This window comes from Hirundo rustica, chromosome 18 (genome assembly GCF_015227805.2).
Source record: "Hirundo rustica isolate bHirRus1 chromosome 18, bHirRus1.pri.v3, whole genome shotgun sequence".
Taxonomy (NCBI): Eukaryota; Metazoa; Chordata; class Aves; order Passeriformes; family Hirundinidae; genus Hirundo; species Hirundo rustica.
The window spans coordinates 10,840,795-10,858,824 of record NC_053467.1 but is presented as its reverse complement, the minus strand read 5'-3'; the positions used below and the strand labels follow the sequence as shown (position 1 = coordinate 10,858,824).

General features: G+C 66.5%; 1 protein-coding gene across 1 annotated transcript in view; it reads left to right on the top strand.

The window, feature by feature from the left end:
- Positions 1–14,859, top strand: part of SDK2 (sidekick cell adhesion molecule 2) — a 47,873-nt gene extending 33,014 nt beyond the window's left edge. Inside the window, exons 10-45 of the mRNA XM_040081667.2 lie at positions 42–158; positions 259–426; positions 600–702; positions 894–1,070; positions 1,154–1,290; positions 1,448–1,595; positions 1,664–1,804; positions 1,888–2,069; positions 2,271–2,386; positions 3,011–3,206; positions 3,359–3,457; positions 3,727–3,918; positions 4,002–4,123; positions 4,204–4,313; positions 4,435–4,585; positions 4,689–4,926; positions 5,004–5,119; positions 5,251–5,440; positions 5,619–5,717; positions 6,263–6,457; positions 6,535–6,736; positions 7,285–7,388; positions 7,493–7,563; positions 7,668–7,797; positions 8,384–8,440; positions 8,688–8,789; positions 8,908–9,023; positions 9,710–9,896; positions 10,206–10,343; positions 10,410–10,571; positions 10,682–10,807; positions 11,490–11,654; positions 11,921–12,061; positions 12,575–12,713; positions 13,227–13,353; positions 14,465–14,859. Of these exons, the coding sequence (XP_039937601.1) occupies positions 42–158; positions 259–426; positions 600–702; positions 894–1,070; positions 1,154–1,290; positions 1,448–1,595; positions 1,664–1,804; positions 1,888–2,069; positions 2,271–2,386; positions 3,011–3,206; positions 3,359–3,457; positions 3,727–3,918; positions 4,002–4,123; positions 4,204–4,313; positions 4,435–4,585; positions 4,689–4,926; positions 5,004–5,119; positions 5,251–5,440; positions 5,619–5,717; positions 6,263–6,457; positions 6,535–6,736; positions 7,285–7,388; positions 7,493–7,563; positions 7,668–7,797; positions 8,384–8,440; positions 8,688–8,789; positions 8,908–9,023; positions 9,710–9,896; positions 10,206–10,343; positions 10,410–10,571; positions 10,682–10,807; positions 11,490–11,654; positions 11,921–12,061; positions 12,575–12,713; positions 13,227–13,353; positions 14,465–14,821 (5,321 nt within the window). The 3' untranslated portion in view covers positions 14,822–14,859. The remainder of the gene's footprint in view (positions 1–41; positions 159–258; positions 427–599; positions 703–893; positions 1,071–1,153; positions 1,291–1,447; positions 1,596–1,663; positions 1,805–1,887; positions 2,070–2,270; positions 2,387–3,010; positions 3,207–3,358; positions 3,458–3,726; positions 3,919–4,001; positions 4,124–4,203; positions 4,314–4,434; positions 4,586–4,688; positions 4,927–5,003; positions 5,120–5,250; positions 5,441–5,618; positions 5,718–6,262; positions 6,458–6,534; positions 6,737–7,284; positions 7,389–7,492; positions 7,564–7,667; positions 7,798–8,383; positions 8,441–8,687; positions 8,790–8,907; positions 9,024–9,709; positions 9,897–10,205; positions 10,344–10,409; positions 10,572–10,681; positions 10,808–11,489; positions 11,655–11,920; positions 12,062–12,574; positions 12,714–13,226; positions 13,354–14,464) is intronic.
- The last annotated feature ends 3,171 nt before the right edge of the window (positions 14,860–18,030 follow it).

The following is an 18,030-nucleotide window of genomic DNA, read 5'->3' as shown; positions in this document are numbered from 1 at the left end:
GAGGGAATTCAGGGTGGGCCGCGCGCCTCTGTGCCCCGCAGGCATCGCCCCCAACATCACGCGGGGTCCCCAGGACAGCACGGTGATCGACGGCATGTCCGTCATCCTCAACTGCCAGACCTCGGGGGCGCCGCGCCCGGCCATCACCTGGCAGAAAGGTAAAGGGCTGGGGGCAAGCCCGGGCTCCGAGCCGCGCCGTGGGGCTCTCGGTGACCCCCACGCCGGTGGGCGCGGCGCTGACGGGGCTCCCGTCCCCAGGGGAGCGCGTCCTGGCCAGCGGCTCGGTGCAGCTGCCGCGCTTCACCCTGCTGGAGTCGGGCAGTCTCCTGGTGAGCCCCGCGCACCTGCCCGACGCCGGCACCTACACCTGCCTGGCCACCAACTCCCGCGGCGTGGACGAGGCCTCTGCTGACCTGGTGGTCTGGGGTAAGGGACTCACGGTGGGGCCGTGTCACCCACGGGAGGGAGGGAGGGGCCCTGCCTGGCTCCGGGCGCCACGCTGGGTGCCGTGGGACGGAGCTCTCCGGGGACGGGCGCTGGGTTTTGGGGGCGCCGGTGCCACCCCCGCAGCGCCGGCGGTCCGTTGTGTCCCCTCGCAGCAAGGACACGGATCACGGACCCGCCACAGGACCTGAGCGTCATCAAGGGCACCAAGGCTGTCATGAGCTGCGGGGTCACCCATGACCCCAGCGTGGATGTGAGGTGAGTGAGAGGGTTGGGGAGGCCAGGCACCCCGGGGTTGCCGAGCTGGCTGCTGTCACCGCTGTCCTGGGGAGGGAGATGGGGGTTCCTCCTCCTCAGCCCCGCGCCGGTGGTCCTGCAGTGCCACCTGCTGCCCTCTGCTCTCTGTGGGGCTGCGGGGCACCGGCACACCTGGGTCCTCCCCGGCTCAGGTACGTCTGGGAGAAGGACGGGGCACCGCTGGGCCCCGAGAGCGGCCCCCGGGTGCGCCTGGACGAGGCGGGCACCCTGCACATCTCCCAGACCTGGTCGGGTGACATCGGCACCTACACCTGCAAGGTGATCTCAGCCGGGGGCAACGACTCGCGCAGCGCCCACCTCCGTGTCCGGTGAGACCCCCCCTCATCCCGCCGGCACCGCCCGCCTGGGGCTGTGCCCCCTCGCTCCTTCCCTCCCTAACCCCCCTGTCCAGGCAGCTCCCCCACGCCCCCGAGAGCCCCGTGGCCGCCCTGAGCCCGCAGGAGAAACGGGCCATCAACCTGACCTGGGCCAAGCCCTTCGACGGCAACAGCCCCCTGCTCCGCTACGTCGTGGAGGTCTCCGAGAACAGTAAGGGGCTGCTCCCACCCCCCCCGGCACCGCTGGCACTGGGAGAAGTCCCCAGCGTCACCCTGGCGTGGGGCACGCTACGGGCAACGCGGGGACCCCGGGACTCGTCAGGGTCCTGCAGGTCAGGTGCCCACCCTGCCGTCCCCTCTTCCCCCAGACGCGCCCTGGACCGTGCTGCTGGCCAGCGTGGACCCCGAGGTGACGTCGGTGACGGTGCGGGGCTTGGTCCCCGCTCGCTCCTACCAGTTCCGCCTGTGTGCCGTGAATGACGTGGGCAGGGGACAGTTCAGCAAGGACACGGAGAGGTGAGTCCCGGCCGGGGGTGCCGGCAGGGCCGGCGGCCCCGGGCGCTCAGCCTGCCCCGTCCCTGCAGGGTGTCCCTGCCCGAGGAGCCGCCCTCCGCGCCCCCCCAGAACGTCATCGCCAGCGGCCGCACCAACCAGTCCATCATGATCCAGTGGCAGCCGCCCCCCGAGAGCCACCAGAACGGGGTCCTCAAGGGCTACATCATCCGGTAGGAGCCGCCGGGGGTGCCCGAGGGTCCCAAAGCCGGCCTCGGTGGGGACAGTGGCAGCTCTGATGGCCCCCGGTCCCCAGGTACTGCCTGGCCGGGCTGCCCGTGGGGTACCAGTTCAAGAACATCACCAACGCCGAGGTCAACAACCTCCTCCTGGAGGACCTCATCATCTGGACAAACTACGAGATCGAGGTGGCCGCCTACAACAGCGCCGGCCTGGGGGTCTACAGCATGAAGGTGACGGAGTGGACCCTGCAGGGAGGTAGGCAGGGGCCACCAGGGCCAGGCAGGGGATTGGTGGGCACCCTGGCAGCAGCAGGTGCGGGGTGGTGGGATGGGAGGCAGGTGTGGAGGCCCCAGGGGGACTGGGATGTGCTGGGCGGGGATGACCCGGGGTTGGCACCCAGCTGATGGAGGAGACCTGGTGGAGCTGTCCCTGTGAGCTGTCCCTTGGTCCTGGCAGTGCCCACGGTGCCTCCGGGGAACGTGCAGGCTGAGGCCACCAACTCCACCACCATCCGCTTCACCTGGAACCCCCCCAGCCCCCAGTTCATCAACGGCATCAACCAGGGCTACAAGGTGAGGGTGATTCCCGAAAACAGAACGGCTTGAGGGGAAAACTTGGGCAACCTTCGCAAACTGTCTTGGCTCCTCCTCGCCGAAATCCCAGATTTTAATTGGATCTCTCCTGACTGTTAGAGTAATGTTTACCGTTATTTAACACTTGCATGGGCTCGGGGTCTCCCATGCTCTGTAATTAATTCCAAATTGCAATTAATTCAAATTTACATTAATGAAATTGAATTAAAACATTAAACTTGTGTCTTAATCCACTCTGAAGAAGTTCGGGAATTTAATTGCCGCTGGATGAGATAAACCAGCGTGAGTAGGATATTTAACATTCTTATTAAATGCCACTTAGTATTTTTGATTAGTATTTTTAGGGCCCTAATTAGTGTTTAATTAAGCTGCTAGAGGCTATCTTGCGCGGCACCAATTAAATGCCCAGCCATCCCTCCTGGATGCGGGCGAGGGGGGCATCCCGCGCCGTTATCGACGGAGTTAATCACGGCTCCGTGAACAGCTCCGGCGCCGCATCGGGCGCTCCCCTCGCCGTTAACTGATCGTTAATCAGCGCTGAATTAACAAGAGGAGGCCGGCGTTCGCGGGGATCCTCATCCCCCAGCTCCCTTCCTCCCGCAGCTCATCGCCTGGGAGCCGGAGCACGAGGACGAGGCCACGGTGGTGACGGTGCGCCCCAACTTCCAGGACAGCGTCCACGTGGGCTTCGTGTCGGGGCTGCGCAAGTTCGCCGAGTACTTCACCTCGGTGCTGTGCTTCACCACGCCCGGGGACGGCCCGCGCAGCCCCCCGCAGCTGGTGCGCACCCACCAGGACGGTACGGGGAGGCTCCGAGCCCCGCGGGGTGCGGGCCCTGCCCGCCCCCCGGCTCCGTCCCGCCGCAGAGCCCCCGCCCGAGGGGAGCTGGCTCCTCGCGGGGGTCCCGAGGGCTCCTGCGCCAGGGTGCTGAGTCCGGGTGTCTTTGGGCAGTGCCCGGCCCCGTGGGACACCTCAGCTTCAGTGACGTCCTGGATACATCCCTGAAGGTCAGCTGGCAGGAGCCGCTGGAGAAGAACGGGATCCTGACGGGTAAGGGAGCACCCGCGGGTGCTGGTTCCGCCGTCGGTCCCTTTCCCACCCCGCAGCGTCTCCCCGTTTTCCTGTCCCCTTCCCACTCTGCAGCACCTCCCCCGTGTCCCGCTGCCACCCCGCGGTGTCACTCACGTGTCCTTTTCCTCCCCCGCGCCTTCTCCCCCTTTGTCCCGTCCCCTTCCCACCCCTCTGCACCTCCCACCGGTCCCGTCCCGGTCCCGTCCCGGGGTGGGCGCTGCAGGGGTGACGCGGGGGCTGCGTTCCAGGCTACCGGATCTCGTGGGAGGAGTACAACCGCACCAACACGCGGGTGACGCACTACCTGCCCAACGTCACCCTGGAGTACCGCGTCACCGGCCTCACCGCCCTCACCACCTACACCATCGAGGTGGCCGCCATGACCTCCAAGGGACAGGGACAGCTCTCCTCCTCCACCATCTCCTCAGGGGTCCCCCCAGGTGAGCACAGCGCTGTCGGGGTGCTGGAGGGATGTGCTGGGGGTCAGTATCCGGTGCCACCCAACCCTGCCCTGTGCCCACAGAGCTCCCCGGTGCCCCCACCAACCTGGGCATCTCCAACATCGGCCCGCGCTCCGTCACCATCCAGTTTCGCCCGGGTTACGATGGCAAAACCTCCATCTCCCGCTGGCAGGTGGAGGCACAGGTACAGGGTGGCCCGGGAAGGGGGGTCAGGGCGCGTTTGGGGGCAGCTCACCCCACTCACCCCCCACCGCCATCCCACAGGTGGGCCAGAACGGCGAGGCTGGGGAGTGGGGGCTCGTGCACCAGCTGGCCAACGAGCCCGAAGCCCGCTCCATGGAGGTGCCCAACCTGAAACCCTACACCTTCTACAGGCGAGTGCCGGGGCGGTGCCGCGGTGCCGTCCCTGGGGGAACGGAACCCTCCTGTCCCACACCCTGACCCCCCCTTCAGTGTCCTCTTGTCCCCCACCGTGACCCGCCTCTCGTCTCGCAGTTTCCGCATGCGCCAGGTGAACATCGTGGGCACCAGCCCCCCCAGCCCGCCCTCCCGGAGGATCCAGACCCTCCAAGCCCCCCCGGACACGGCTCCTGCCAACGTCACCCTGAGGACGGCCAGCGAGACCAGCCTGTGGCTGCGCTGGATGGTGAGGGAGCGCCGTGGGGCGGGGGGTCTGTGCCGTGGGCTGAAGGGGGATGGAGCTGGGGGGGCTGTGGGACATCGGCGGTGACAGTGCCTGTCCCTGCCAGCCCCTCCTGGAGCAGGAGTACAACGGGAGCCCCGACTCGGTGGGGTACAGGATCCGGTACGCGCGGGCCGACGGGCGGGGGCAGCCGGCGCTCCACGTGATCCGCGACCGTGTGGAGCGGGAGTTCACCATCGAGGACCTGGAGGAGTGGACGGAGTACCGGGTGCAGGTCCAGGCCTTCAACGCCATCGGCTCCGGGCCCTGGAGCCCCTCGGTGCTGGGACGCACCCGGGAGTCAGGTACCGCTGCCCACCTGGGTGCTGGGCACCCGCCTCGGCCGGTCCGGCCACTGAGCCTCCCTGTCGCCCCCCTCCAGTCCCCTCGTCCGGCCCCAGCAATGTGTCGGCGGTGGCCGCCTCCTCCAGCAGCCTGACGGTCCGATGGGGCGACATTCCCGAGGCTGACTGCAACGGGCTCATCCTGGGCTACAAGGTGAGCTCCTGCCCGTGGGCGGCACGGCTTTCCCTGGGGAATCGCCCCGCGGCCTGCGGGGTCCCCGGCTGTGCCGCCCCCGCGCCCCTCGGTGCCGGCCTGGCCCGGCTGCGTCACGCAGGTTGTTGCAGGTGCTGTACAAGGAGAAGGGCTCGGAGGCGCGTGCCCGGTTCTGGCTGGCGGAGGGCAACGCCTCGCGCAGCGCCCAGCTCACCGGGCTGGCCAAGTACACCCTGCACGAGATCCGGGTGCTGGCCTTCACCAGGATGGGCGACGGCGTCCCCAGCCGGCCTCCTGTCCTCGAGAGGACGCTGGATGACGGTGGGTGACAGCGCCTGGGTGGGCTGCGGGGGTCCCTTGGGTGCTTAATCCCGTCCTACCCCGGTTCCCTGGGGCGATCCCTCTCTCCCTGACCAGGACACCCAGGGCTCCCATTCCCAGGGGATGGGATCCGGCACTTTTCCCCACTCCCCGGTGACTCCAGTCTCTCCCCCTGCAGTGCCCGGGCCCCCCGTGGGGCTCCTCTTTCCTGAAGTGAGGACCACCTCGGTGCGGCTTGTCTGGCAGCCGCCGGCAGCACCCAACGGCGTCATCCTGGGTAGGTGGGGAGAACCCCGGGTGAGCCGCACTGGGATGCTCTGCAGAGGGATGCAGAGACCCTGTGGGAGCAGGGATTGGCGTGGGGAGGCAGGGACCAGCTCTCTGGGATCCCCTGAGCATCTCGGAGCCCTCAGGGATGAAGTTCCATGCTCGGATGTTGGTCCAGGGCTGGGTGTGAGCTCCCCTGTCGCTAGAGGACACGAAAAGAATTATACTCACACAGTCAAGTTTAGAGCAAAAAGAAGGGGAGTTTATTTTTACCTTGATTTAGATAGATTCTGGACATTGACCACGGATTGGAGAATGAGGTTGCCACCTCTCCGACCCCACTGGCCAAACTAGAAGTCCATCAATTGTCCCTCCTCCAAGGAGGAGCGCGAGAACAATCACTTTATGTTACATGCGCGAGAAACTCCACCACAAAACCGCAAACAATCAGAAGGCTGAAGAGAGTAGGAGAACACTCCCCGGGAGCGGGTCGGGATGGCGGTGCCCCGGCTGGTGTCCCCTCCCCAGCGCCTCCTCCCCGCTCCCTCCCCGCAGCCTACCAGGTCAGCCACCGCCTGAACACCTCGGCCGTGACCGCGGCCGCCGTGGAGGTGCTGGACGCCGGCGCCCGGCAGTTCACGGCCGCCGGCCTCCAGCCCGAGGCCACCTACCTGTTCCGCGTCACGGCGCAGACCCGCAAGGGCTGGGGCGAGGCGGCCGAAGCCCTGGTGGTCACCACCGAGAAGAGAGGTAAGGATGGGGGGCCCGGCCGGCGGCGGGGGGCCGGCGGCGCCCCCGCAGCGCTCCCAGCCCCTCGCCTCCCGCAGCCCGGCCGCAGCCCCCCGGGAAGCCGCTGGCGCGGCAGGAGGAGGTGCGGGCCCGGAGCGTGCTGCTGTCCTGGGAGCCCGGCAGCGACGGCCTCTCCCCCGTGCGCTACTACACCGTGCAGAGCCGCGAGCTGCCCGACGGCGAATGGGCCCTGCACTCTTCCCCTGTCGGCCACAACGCCACCGCCTTCGTCGTGGACAGGTGAGGGGCTGGGGACGCTTCGGGCGGTTTCCCCGTGCCTCAGTTTCCCCATTCAGGAGAAGCGCGAGGCTGGGGAGCGACGGCCCGCTGGGAGGGAGGGTGTGATTGGGATACGCAAAGCAATTGCACGGAGACAAGAGATTTTCGCAGGGCAGAGGGTTCCTCTGAGCGAGCTCAAGGCTGAGCCAAGCCCAGAGCCCTCTGCCTGTTTATTTCTTACTTTTTATACATTTGTGGGTCTGGCTGTGGATTGGCTTCTGGAGTTTTCACCTTCCAGCCAAATGGCCGGACCAACTGTCAGTTACAATTGTTTTCAGGTTAGGAATATGCAAACAAAGGACAGGGAATGAAAAACAAAGGATTTGTTTATGTTACATGTGTGAGAAAAAGTGAACTGCTCCTAATATTGTACAGTAGCTAAAAAGTCTGACTCCATTTTATGAACAATCAGAAGGCTTTAAAAAACTCAGAAAAACCCGGGTGAGAGGAGGGTGGCTCGGGGGTGACCCGCTGGCTGCCCCGTCCCCATCCCGCTCCGCTCCCTGCAGGCTGAAACCCTTCACCTCCTACAAGTTCCGTGTGAAGGCGACCAACGACATCGGGGACAGCGAGTACAGCGAGGAGTCGGAGTCGCTCACCACCCTGCAGGCGGGTCAGCACCTCCAGGGCCGGGGACAGCGGGTGCCCCCCTCCCGAGGGAATTCCTGCCTTGCCCTGGGCACCTCCGGGGCCTCACCGCCCTCTTCTCCCCCACAGCCCCCGAGGAGGCTCCCACCATCCTCTCCATCACGCCCCACACCACCACGTCGGTGCTCATCCGCTGGCAGGTACCGACCCCTCTGCCCTGCCCTGGGGCGCGGCGCCTCGGGGTGCCAGGGAGCCCTGGAGCGGCCTCTGAGCGCCCTCCCTCCCTCCCTCCCTCCCCTTGCAGCCACCGGCTGAGGACAAGATCAATGGGATCCTGCTGGGGTTCCGGCTGCGCTACCGGGAGCTGGTGTACGACAGCCTGCGGGGCTTCGCCCTGCGCGGCCGCGCCGGCGCCGGCTGGGCCGAGCTCACCCGTGAGTGACAGGGAGCTCCCCTGGGGTGGCCTGGGGGTGGCCTGGGGGTGGCAGGTGGGGATCTGAGCAGTGCAGCCTCCTGTGCTCCATGGCGTCTCCCGGGTACCGGGGTCGGGCTGTGACCCCTGGAGCTGTCGCCAGCTCCCTCGTGCCGCCGGCTCTGTGGTCCCTGACCTTTTGTGTTGTCACTGTCGTCCTGCTGTGTCCCCTGTGGCTGGGGGGACAGATCCACAGATCTGAACCGCACAGGGGCTGTGTGACGTCCTGCCCTGTGTCCAGGTGTGCTGCTGTCCTCAGGCCCGCAGGGAACAGAGTCATTCCACTCTGGGGGCAGCAGGGACACGGGTGACAAGGGTCAGGACCTGGCCCTGTCCTCTGTGGAGACCCCAGCGCACAAACCCGGCTCGTGCCGCTCCGGGGATGGGGCTGGGGGATGGAAAGGCTTCTCGGTGCTGTGGCAGCCCCATTGGCACCCCGGGGGTGCCAGGGCCCTTGTAGGGGAGCCCTGGCCTGCGCTGTGGGGTGGGGGCTCAGAGGCAGGAGCCCACCCCTGCCCTGCACTAACCCGCCCTGCTCTCCTGCCCAGCCGTCTATGCCGTGCACAACCTCAGCGAGGTGTCCCTCACCCAGTACGAGCTGGACAGTAAGTCACCACCCCCTGTGTCCCCCACCTCCCTCTGTGTGTCCCCCACCTCCCTCTGTGTGTCCCCCAGTGCCACCCCTGTGAGTCCCCACACTGTAGAGCGACCCAGCACCCCTCTGCCTCTCCCCCCCAGCTGCTCCTTGGGGTCACCCCCTCCTCCCCAACACGAGGGAGGGGCTCTGCCAGGTCCCCCGGGACTCCCCATCATCGGGGGGGGGGTGTCCCTTTGTCACCCTCTGTCCCCCAGACCTGAGCAAGCACCGGCGCTACGAGATCCGGATGAGTGTTTACAACGCCGTGGGCGAGGGTCCCCCCAGCCCGCCCCAGGAGGTGTTCGTGGGGGAAGCGGGTGAGTCCCGGCCGGGGAGCCGCTGTGGGGGCTGCGGGCGGGGGGCTCGGCTGTCCTGGAGCCCCCCACATCGCCCGGGCGAGGCAGCGCGGTGACACCGTCCCCCCTCTCGGCGCAGTGCCCACCGGAGCGCCCCTGAGCGTGGCCGTGCGGGCGGCCACCGCCACGCAGCTGGATGTCACCTGGGAGCCGCCCCCCGCCGAGAGCCAGAACGGGGACATACAGGGCTACAAGGTACCGCCTGGCCCCTGGCAGCCGGGGACACGGGGTGGCACCGAGGGCTTTGGGGGAATTCGTTCTGGGAACGTGCCGGGGGTCCCGAGGAGATGCCCGGTGTCCCAGCCCGGTGCCGAGCGGCGCCGGGGCAGCAGATGGCGCCGTCGGCCCTGGAATGAGGCCGGGATGCACCGGGATACGGGCGAGATGTGTCGGGATGCACCGGGATGCAGCTGGGATATGTCGGGATACAACCGGAATGTGCCGGGATGCACCGCGGTAGAGCTGGGATGTGTCGGGATGCCCCGGGATGCAGCTGAGATGTGTCGGGATGCCCCGGGATGCAGCTGGGATGTGTCGGGATGCAGCCGGGATGTGGCCGGGACGCTGTTGGGATGCATTAGGATGCAGCCGGGGTACCCAGCCCCACGCTCCAGACACCCCCTGGTCCCCGTCCATTGTGATTCCTCCCGCTCGTCCCCATCCCTGGGGAATCAGGCGCGGTGATCTCGGCACAGCCTGGCGATGTGAGCCGTGTCTGATGCCCAGCACGGCCGGGAGCCCTCCCGGAGGAGAAGCCGTTCCATCCCTGCGGACAGGGGCTCAGGAGCCCGGGCAGGGGCGATCGAGCAGAGCCGAGGGCTCAGGGAGGGCGAGCCGGGCTGGATCCGCACCTCACCCCGCTCCCCACGCCGCTCCCGCAGATCCACTTCTGGGAGGAGCAGCGCCGGAACGAGAGCGCGCGGGTCAAGACGCTTTTCCTGCCCGAGACCGGGGTGAAGCTGAAGAACCTGACGGGCTACACCTCGTACTGGGTCAGCGTGGCCGCCTTCAACGCCGCGGGGGACGGGCCCCGCAGCCCCCCGGTGAAGGCACGGACGCAGCAGGCAGGTGGGGCCCGTGGCACAGCTCCTGCCCCTGGGCTCCCTGGGGATGGGTCCGGCTCCGGGGATTCCTGCAATCCCCAGCAGAACACCCCTGGGCTCACCCCCGGGGGGTTTGTGGGGCACGCGGAGATGAATCTTCGAGCTGAGGCTTGAGAAGGATGAAGAGCTTGGGAGGAGGAGCAGGAGAGTCAGAGAGAGGGGATGGGGCCCAGGGGGTGTGAGCTGATGATCAGCACCGGGCTGGAGGCAGGGAGAGGGGCCGGGGCTGTCCCCTGGAGCGCTGAGCTGGCGCTGCCGCCCTGTCCCCTCGCAGCCCCCAGCGCTCCCGGCTCCATCCGCTTCAGCGAGCTGACCACCACGTCGGTGAACGTGTCCTGGGAGCCGCCGCCGCTGCCCAACGGCGTCCTCGAGGGCTACAGGCTGGTCTACGAGCCCTGCACGCCCGTGGATGGTGAGGGCATGGCCGGGGGCAGCGGGGAGGGCTCGGCGGGACCCGGCTCAGCCCCTGTCCCCGCAGGCGTCAGCAAGATCGTGACGGTGGACGTGAAGGGGAACAGCCCGCTGTGGATGAAGGTCAAGGACCTGGCCGAGGGCGTCACCTACCGCTTCCGAATCCGGGCCAAAACCTTCGCCTACGGGCCGGACGTCGAGGCCAACATCACCACGGGGCCCGGGGAAGGTACGGGGGGCGCGTGGGGGGCACGAGGGGCGAGGGAGGAGACGGGTGGGAGCTGGCACGGCTCCGTGCCGGTTCGTGCCCCCTGTCTCCAGCTGCACTCTGGTGCCCAGGTGCCCCCGGCCCCCCCGGAGAGCCCTTCATCTCCCGCTACGGCTCGGCCATCACCATCCACTGGTCCAGCGGGGACCCCGGGCAAGGGCCCATCACCAGATACGTCATCGAGGCCCGGCCCTCAGGTACCCCTCTGCTCTCCATCCCCGCCTCGGGGGTCAGGAAAAGGGGAAACTGAGGCAGGGGGTGCTGGCCTGGGTTGGGTGTCAGGATGCAGTGTCTGGGGGTTTGTCCGTGTGCTGATCCGTGAGGAAAACGCTGCTGAGTGTGATGCCTTGGGAGGCTCCCTGGGACAGAGGCTGGGCAGAGTTAAAGGGATAAAGCAGGGATTTATTAAAAAGCCTTCAGAGGATGCACCTGGGGCAGTACAAGGGCCTGGCTGTGTTTCCACCCAAGGTGGACGCCGGGTCAGGAGTTTCCACACTTTGGGTCCATTTCCATGTTGGAGTTAATTGTCTAATTACAGCTCAGGTGATGCAGTCCCACCCTCCCTGTTTACTCCCCTCAATTCGCTGCTGTTTGCACTTTCTGGGCCTGAAGCTGCAGCGGTGTCCTTGGTTCTGGGGCTGGAGAAGGATTGTTTTGTCTAAACCGTGAGGAGAACTTGCTAACGCTTTGTATGAAGTTCAGAGTTACACACCAAGGCAGTGCAGAATGTGGAAAATACGAAAGCTAAACCTTGACCCATCGAGTGGGGCTGTTGGAAAAGGCAGCGCCTGAGGGCCGGGGGGTGGAGGGACATCCCCCCCTGCCCTGGGGTGTCCTGCAGAGCCAGCCCTCCCCTCCCAGCCCCGCTGTCTCTTGCAGATGAGGGGCTCTGGGACATCCTCATCAAAGACATCCCCAAGGAGGTGACCTCCTACACCTTCAGCATGGACATCCTCAAGCAGGGGGTCAGCTACGACTTCCGTGTCATTGCCGTGAACGACTACGGCTACGGGACCCCCAGCACCCCGTCCCCCTCCGTGTCAGGTGTGTTCCGGGGGGTTCTGTCCCCCTGTGCCACAGGGAGGGAGGGTCCTGGCGTTGCTCTGTCCTCGTGGCCGTCACTGAACCCCACTCCTGGCTCCTACAGAGTCCCAAATCCCACTGCCAGCACCCCCTTTCTGAATCCAGCCCTTTCCCATGGATCCAGGCCTCCCAAAGCCCCCCGAGTGACCCTATGCTCTGCAGAGGGGTGTCCCCACCCGGGCTGGTTGTCCCCCTGTCCCCCTCTGATCCTCCCTGCTGTGCCCCAGCCCAGAAAACCAACCCGTTCTACGAGGAGTGGTGGTTCCTGGTGGTCATTGCCCTGGTGGGGCTCATCTTCATCCTCCTCCTCGTCTTCGTGCTCATCATCCGCGGCCAGAGCAAGAAGTACTCCAAGAAGTCGGACTCAGGTGAGGGAGGGGAGTGCGGTGGGTGGGGACAGGACCCTCCCGCTCCCGTGGGAGCCTCCTGGGGGTCTCTCCCTGCCTTCGGGGTCTGGGGGGAGCGGTGGGAGCCTCCCTTCCTGCCCGCCTCGGGAACGACTCCTCCAGGGCCTCGGTGCCGCCCCAGAACAGTGCTGTGGCTTCCCAGAGAGCGCTGGGAGCTCCGGGTGAAATGAAGGACTTGTCCCACAGCCGGCTGCGGAGGCAGCGCAGCCCCGGGGGCTCGCAGAGGTCACCAGGATCAGCCAAACACAGCTCTGTTTTCTTAGCTCTGTCAAGGGCTCAAATTGTGGGGAAAATCGAGCTCTCCTCGCTAAGCAAACAGCCCGGAGTGGGGAGCTGGGAGCGCCGGGGCAGGGCTGGCACCTCCTGGCTGTCCCCAGGCGCCGGTGACTCTGGAAGCAGCACAGTCCCCCCTCCCAGCCCCCTGTGCCCCCTGTGCCGTGCTGCCTGCGGGAGGCTGAGCATCCCATCCCGCAGGGAACAGCTCCAAGGCGGCCGCCCTGAGCCACGGGGAGATGGTGAGCCTGGATGAGGGCAGCTTCCCCGCCCTGGAGCTCAACAACCGCCGCCTCTCCGTCAAAAATTCCTTCTGCCGGAAGAACGGCATCTACACCCTGTAGGGACCCCCTGCCACAGCCCCCTCCCCGGGCAGGGGGAGCACTTTTGGTCACTGTGTCCATCTGGTTTTGGTCACTGTGTCCATCTGGTTTTGGTCACTGTGTCCACCCGTTTTTGGTCACTGTCTCCACCCGTTTTTGGTCACTGTGTCCATCCGTTTTTGGTCACTGTGTCCATCCGTTTTTGGTCACTGTGTCCACCCGTTTTTGGTCACTGTGTCCATCCGTTTTGGGTCACTGTGTCCACCCGTTTTTGGTCACTGTGTCCATCCGGTTTTGGTCACTGTGTCCATCCCTGCTCCGTCATGGGGTGGGGAGGCCTCGGATCCCCAGGGGGTGACCCTGATCTGCCCAATGTCCCCCTGAGAGTCCCTGGGATCTGGGTTCTTTGGGAGGAGGTTGGCACGGCTGAGGGGCGTTCCCTGTGGGTGCGCCGGGGTTGTCCCCAAGTGCCCCGGCCCCGAGCAGAGGGGACACGCGCTGAGTGCCCGTCTGCCCTGCCTGTCCCCGAGGTCCCCACCCCGGCCCAGCCCCGGCAGCCTGCACTACTCGGACGAGGACGTGACCAAGTACAACGACCTGATCCCGGCCGAGAGCAGCAGCCTGACCGAGAAACCCTCCGAGGTCTCCGACTCCCAGGTGAGCCCCGGGGCTGGAGGGTGCCGGGAGCCCTCGCTGAGCATCAGCGCTTCCTCTGCCCGTTTGGGGACAGCAGCGTCCCTGCGGCTCCGTGGCGCAGAGCCCGAGGGAAGCTGGCACAGCCCCCGGCCCTGCGCTGGGGATGTGGCACTGCGGGGCTGGGGGCTGTCCCCGGGGCATGGGGCTGTCCCTCTGTCCCGCTGTCCCTCTGTCCCGCTGCCCGGTCGCTGGTGGCAACCCCCGCGGCTCTGCCAACTCCACAAAATGCCACCTTTGTCTCGTCCCGGGGCCACGGGCAGCTGTGGCCGGGCAGGAGCGTGGGGAGCCCGTGGGACCGACACCCCCAGGGTGGCTCCTGAGGGGCCGACACCCGGGGGAAGGTGCCGTGCGTCCCCAGCGCTGTCCCCGAGCGGGAGGGGCGCCGTGCCCAGGGACCCCCCCCGCCTCTGCCCGCAGCGGCTGTTTCCTTGGCAGATCCCGGCTCCTCTCGCTGCGGCCCGAGCGGGGCTCGAGTGGCTTTTGAGGAGCTGTGAAGAGCTGCGGGAGCTGGCGCTGGCGCGGGGCAGTTCCCACCGCCCTCAATGGGCCCTTTGTGCGCCGCCGGAGAAGCTGAATCCAATTACCGGCAGAGCCCAAAAACAGCCTCCCCGCCAGCCCGGGGCCATCGCGGCCTCGGCAGCGCTCGGGAACCTTTTGTATGAGGTTTTATTTTGTTCTAGCGTGAGGCAGAAAACCCCCAGCGATGCTGCAGCCGTTCCCCCGGCCTTTAAAATACTTTGGGAATGCGCTGGCCGGAATTCCCAAAAGAGCACCGGGAAAGCACCAGGGGAGCGCTGGAAATCCCGGAATGGTTTAGGCTGGAAAAGACCTCTGAGGTCACCGATCCCCACCTTGTCCCCAGCCCAGAGCTCTGAGTGCCTCATCCAGGGACACCTGCAGGGATGGGGACCCCAAACCTTCCCCTTTCCGTGGGGAAATTCCTCCTGACATCCCGAACTCCTCCTGTGCAGCGTGGGGCCGCTCCCTCTCATCCCATCGCTGGCAGCGACGGGTTTTGGGGCTGCTGGGTGACGTCCCCGCCTCCCCCCTTTCGCCCCGTGCTGTTTTCCAGGGCAGTGACAGCGAGTACGAGGTGGACCCGGGGCACCAGAAGGCGCATTCCTTCGTCAACCACTACATCAGCGACCCCACCTACTACAACTCCTGGCGGCGGCAGCAGAAGGGCATCTCCCGGGCACAGGCCTACAGCTACACCGAGAGCGACTCGGGCGAGCCCGAGCACACGCCCCTCTCCAACAGCACCTCCACGCAGCAGGGCAGCCTGTTCCGCCCCAAAGCCAGCAGGACTCCCACCCCCCAGACCCCCGGCAACGCCCCCAGCAGCCAGCCCGGGACCCTGTACCGCCCGCCCAGCAGCCTGGCCCCCGGCTCCAGAGCCCCCATCGCTGGGTTTTCATCTTTCGTTTGATATTTAAGCAGAAGAAATACAACGGGGGGAAAAAAAAAAAAAAAATTGGGGGGGGGGGGAAAAAAAAAAAAGAAAAAAGAAGGAAAAACAGAAAAAAAAAAAAAAAGAAGAAGTGAAAGAAAAGCCCCAAGTAATTAAGAGAAAAGGAAAAAGAAGAGGAGGAGGAAGGGGAGCAGCGCCAGGCTCTGGGGGTTTTCTGCTTTCTCGGTAGCACCGGAGCTGGATGCTGAGCTCGTCCCTGGGGCTGGGGAGCGAAGCCAGGGCCCCTCCTCGGCTGAAGCTTCTGTGTCAGGGACTCCTCGGGCCAGGGGGGCTCAGGCTGCACCGACAGCGCCCCTGGCACCCATCCGGGCTGCCCTGACCCGCTCCAGCGGGAGCTGGGCGCTGGCTGAGGGGCTCCTGCCGTGCCAAAGCCCGGCCCCTCCGCTCGTGGCTCCCCCAGGACGTGGGGACAAGCGGTGACACGGACACCCCCAGCTGCAGAGGGAGAGAGGAGCTCTGCTGATCTTAAAAACCTCCGGACCTGAACCGCCCCCAGCCCTTGGGAGAAGGGGGAAGGATCCCAGGGGACAATTCGTTCCTCCCCTCCTTTGTGCCTGGCCCAGCACAGCCGCCCCAGGAGAACCCGGGACAGAAACCCCAGGAGAGCCCCGGCGGGGTGCATGTGGTGCTCGACCCCCCTGAATTTGCGCCTCGGGGGCTCTGGTGAGGACTCGGTGATGGGAGCCTCCCCTTGGCACCTCTGGTGGTTTGGGGCTTTTTACTGGGGTTTTGCGCAGAGGCCTGGGGGCATTTGGGGGTGTTGATGCCCGGGGGGGCTCCGTGGCCGTTTTGGGGGTGTCTGCACAGCACAGCCCCCGCAGTGCCTATGGGTGAGCCAGCACCAGCCCGGCAGGGCCGCGGCACCCGGGCTGAGCCGAGGGAGATGCCAATAAACAGCCTGAGGACAGCTGTGTCCCCTCTCTGTCACCTTGCTCTGCCGGACAAGGGACCGGTGTGATGTGTCCGTGCGTCCTGCCGCCCCGCTGGGCTTGTGGCACTGGGGAAGGACCTGGACAAGGGGTGCCAGAGGGGCTGGATAGAGCCCAGAAGGGTGCAGGGGGCCGTGTCCTGCGTGTCCCCATCGCAGCGGGGTCTGGAGCTGCTGGGAATTGGGGTGATGGGACAGGAGACCCCACTCCAGCAGCAGCCCTGGCAGCGGCGCTGTCTCCTGGGCTGGTTCACAGCCGCCCTCTCTCGCTCTGCCCTTCAGGCCTGGCAGGAAATTCCAGGTGAGGCGTTCGGGTTTCATCACCTGTCCCCGGCGAGGGCTGGGGGTGGGGAGGGCTCGGCTGGCAGAGCACCAGGGCCGCGCACAGCCCCTGTCACAGCCCCTGGGAGCCGCATCCCGGGACCCTCACCCTGGCGGGGGCAAGGGGAGCGCTGCGCAGGCGCTGCGTTTGGGGACCGGCCACCCGGTGCTGCAGCTGGCCCTCGGACTGGGAGAACGAGGCTGCAGTGGTGGCCTTGCTGCTGAGCCACTGTCACCGTCTGTCCCCTCACCGGCTCACGGTGTCCCCAGAGCAGCAGGCACTGCTGGTGGGTGACTCCTCTGACCTGCCTGGAGCCGGTGCCCAAGGCAGCACCCAGGGGTGCCCGTCCCCTCCCGGGCAGCGCGGGGAGCCCTGAGCCCCACTGGTGGGGTGGGACAGAGGGGATTCTGCTCCTGCCTGGACAAATCCTGCTCCTCATGTGCAGCCCAGCTCCAGCCCCAGGCTTGTGCAGGAGGGACATTGCTCGCAGCGGGGCTGGCACACGGAGCAGGTCCGGGGAGTCGAGCAGCACGGGTGAGCTCCAGTGCAAGGGATGCTCCAGTGCAAGGGATGCCAGAGTGCAAGGGACATTCCCTGCGCCAGAGATGCTCCTGCTACCGGGGCTGATCCCTGCTCCCTCCTGCGAGGGCTGTGCCAGCAGCGAGTTCCCCAGACGCGTTTCCCGCGGGGAACAGGGCCATGCAGGTCCTGGATCCCATCCCCGAGGATCTGCGTGTGCTCCCCAGCACCGGGGCCGAGCAGAGCCCGGGCCCCGCTCACCTGCCCTGCCCCGGCTCGTCCCTGGCTGCCAGGAGGAGCCGGAGGGTGCGGCCGTGCCTGCGGCAGGTTTGGGGGTGCTGCGGTGGCTGTGGCCGGAGCCCCGCGGCAGTGGCCGAGGCAGGAGGAGCCCTCTGAGCCCCTGGTTTCCCACGGCTGAGGAAGTGGGGAATCCCACATCCCACCCCGGCACAGGGCTGGGCCTCTGCTCCTTGGGATGCTGTGCAGGGCCCGGGGCCCGCTTTGGGCGCAGCAGGGATGGGCTGAGTGCCAGTGGCGCTGGTGAGAGCTCTTGCTCTCGCTCTGCCTCAGTTTCCCCACAGAACAGAAGGAACCAACCAGGCTGGGGAAGACACCGAGCCCGGCCACCTCCACTTCCAACCAGCCCTTTCCCAAATTCCATCCCCACCATCCTGGCCCCTGCAGGCAGGTGAGGCTGCCCGTTCCCGTTCCCGGTGCTCTCCGGGCTGCTCGGTGCCGCAGTCAGGCAGGGTGAGCCGTCAGCACCAATCATTCCCCAAGGACCAAACTGGCCTTGGCGTTTCTGCCGAGCGCTGCTCGCGGTTTTCCCAAGGGCAGAGCGGCGCTCGCTGTCAGGGCCGGGAGAGCCGAAGGGGGGCACGGGGGAGATGAGGAACCCCCAGATGTTGCTGGGTGGATGGGGCGGCGCTGGAGCAGGAGCTGCTCCCTGCTCCAGGTGTGACGGGGAGGCGTTGGCGTGCCAAAAATGAGGGTTGTGACCGATAAAGCTGGGCTGAAATCTGCGATTTGCTTTAATTTATTTATTTTAGAAGCAGCCCCGCGGCCTGGGCTCTCCCTGTCCTCCAGAGATCTGTGCTTCCCTGCCAGCTGCTGGGACGGAGCCAAGTGTGTCATGTCCCCACCTTTCCCTTGCCTTGGGGACAGGGACAGCCCCTCCTGCCGTGCCGGGGGCAGACGGGGCTCGGCGCATCCTCAGAGCCCCGCTGCCCGGGGCGCTGCTCCGTGCCAGGGGTGGCAGGAGAGCAGAGCAGCAAGAGAGGACGGAGCCAGGTCTGTGCCCCCTGTCCCACGCTGTCCCCTGGGCCACCCCCCTGGAGAGGTCCCTGTGCCAGGACAGGGACTTCCGTGGGCGCTGCAGATGCCACGCTCCAGGTGGGA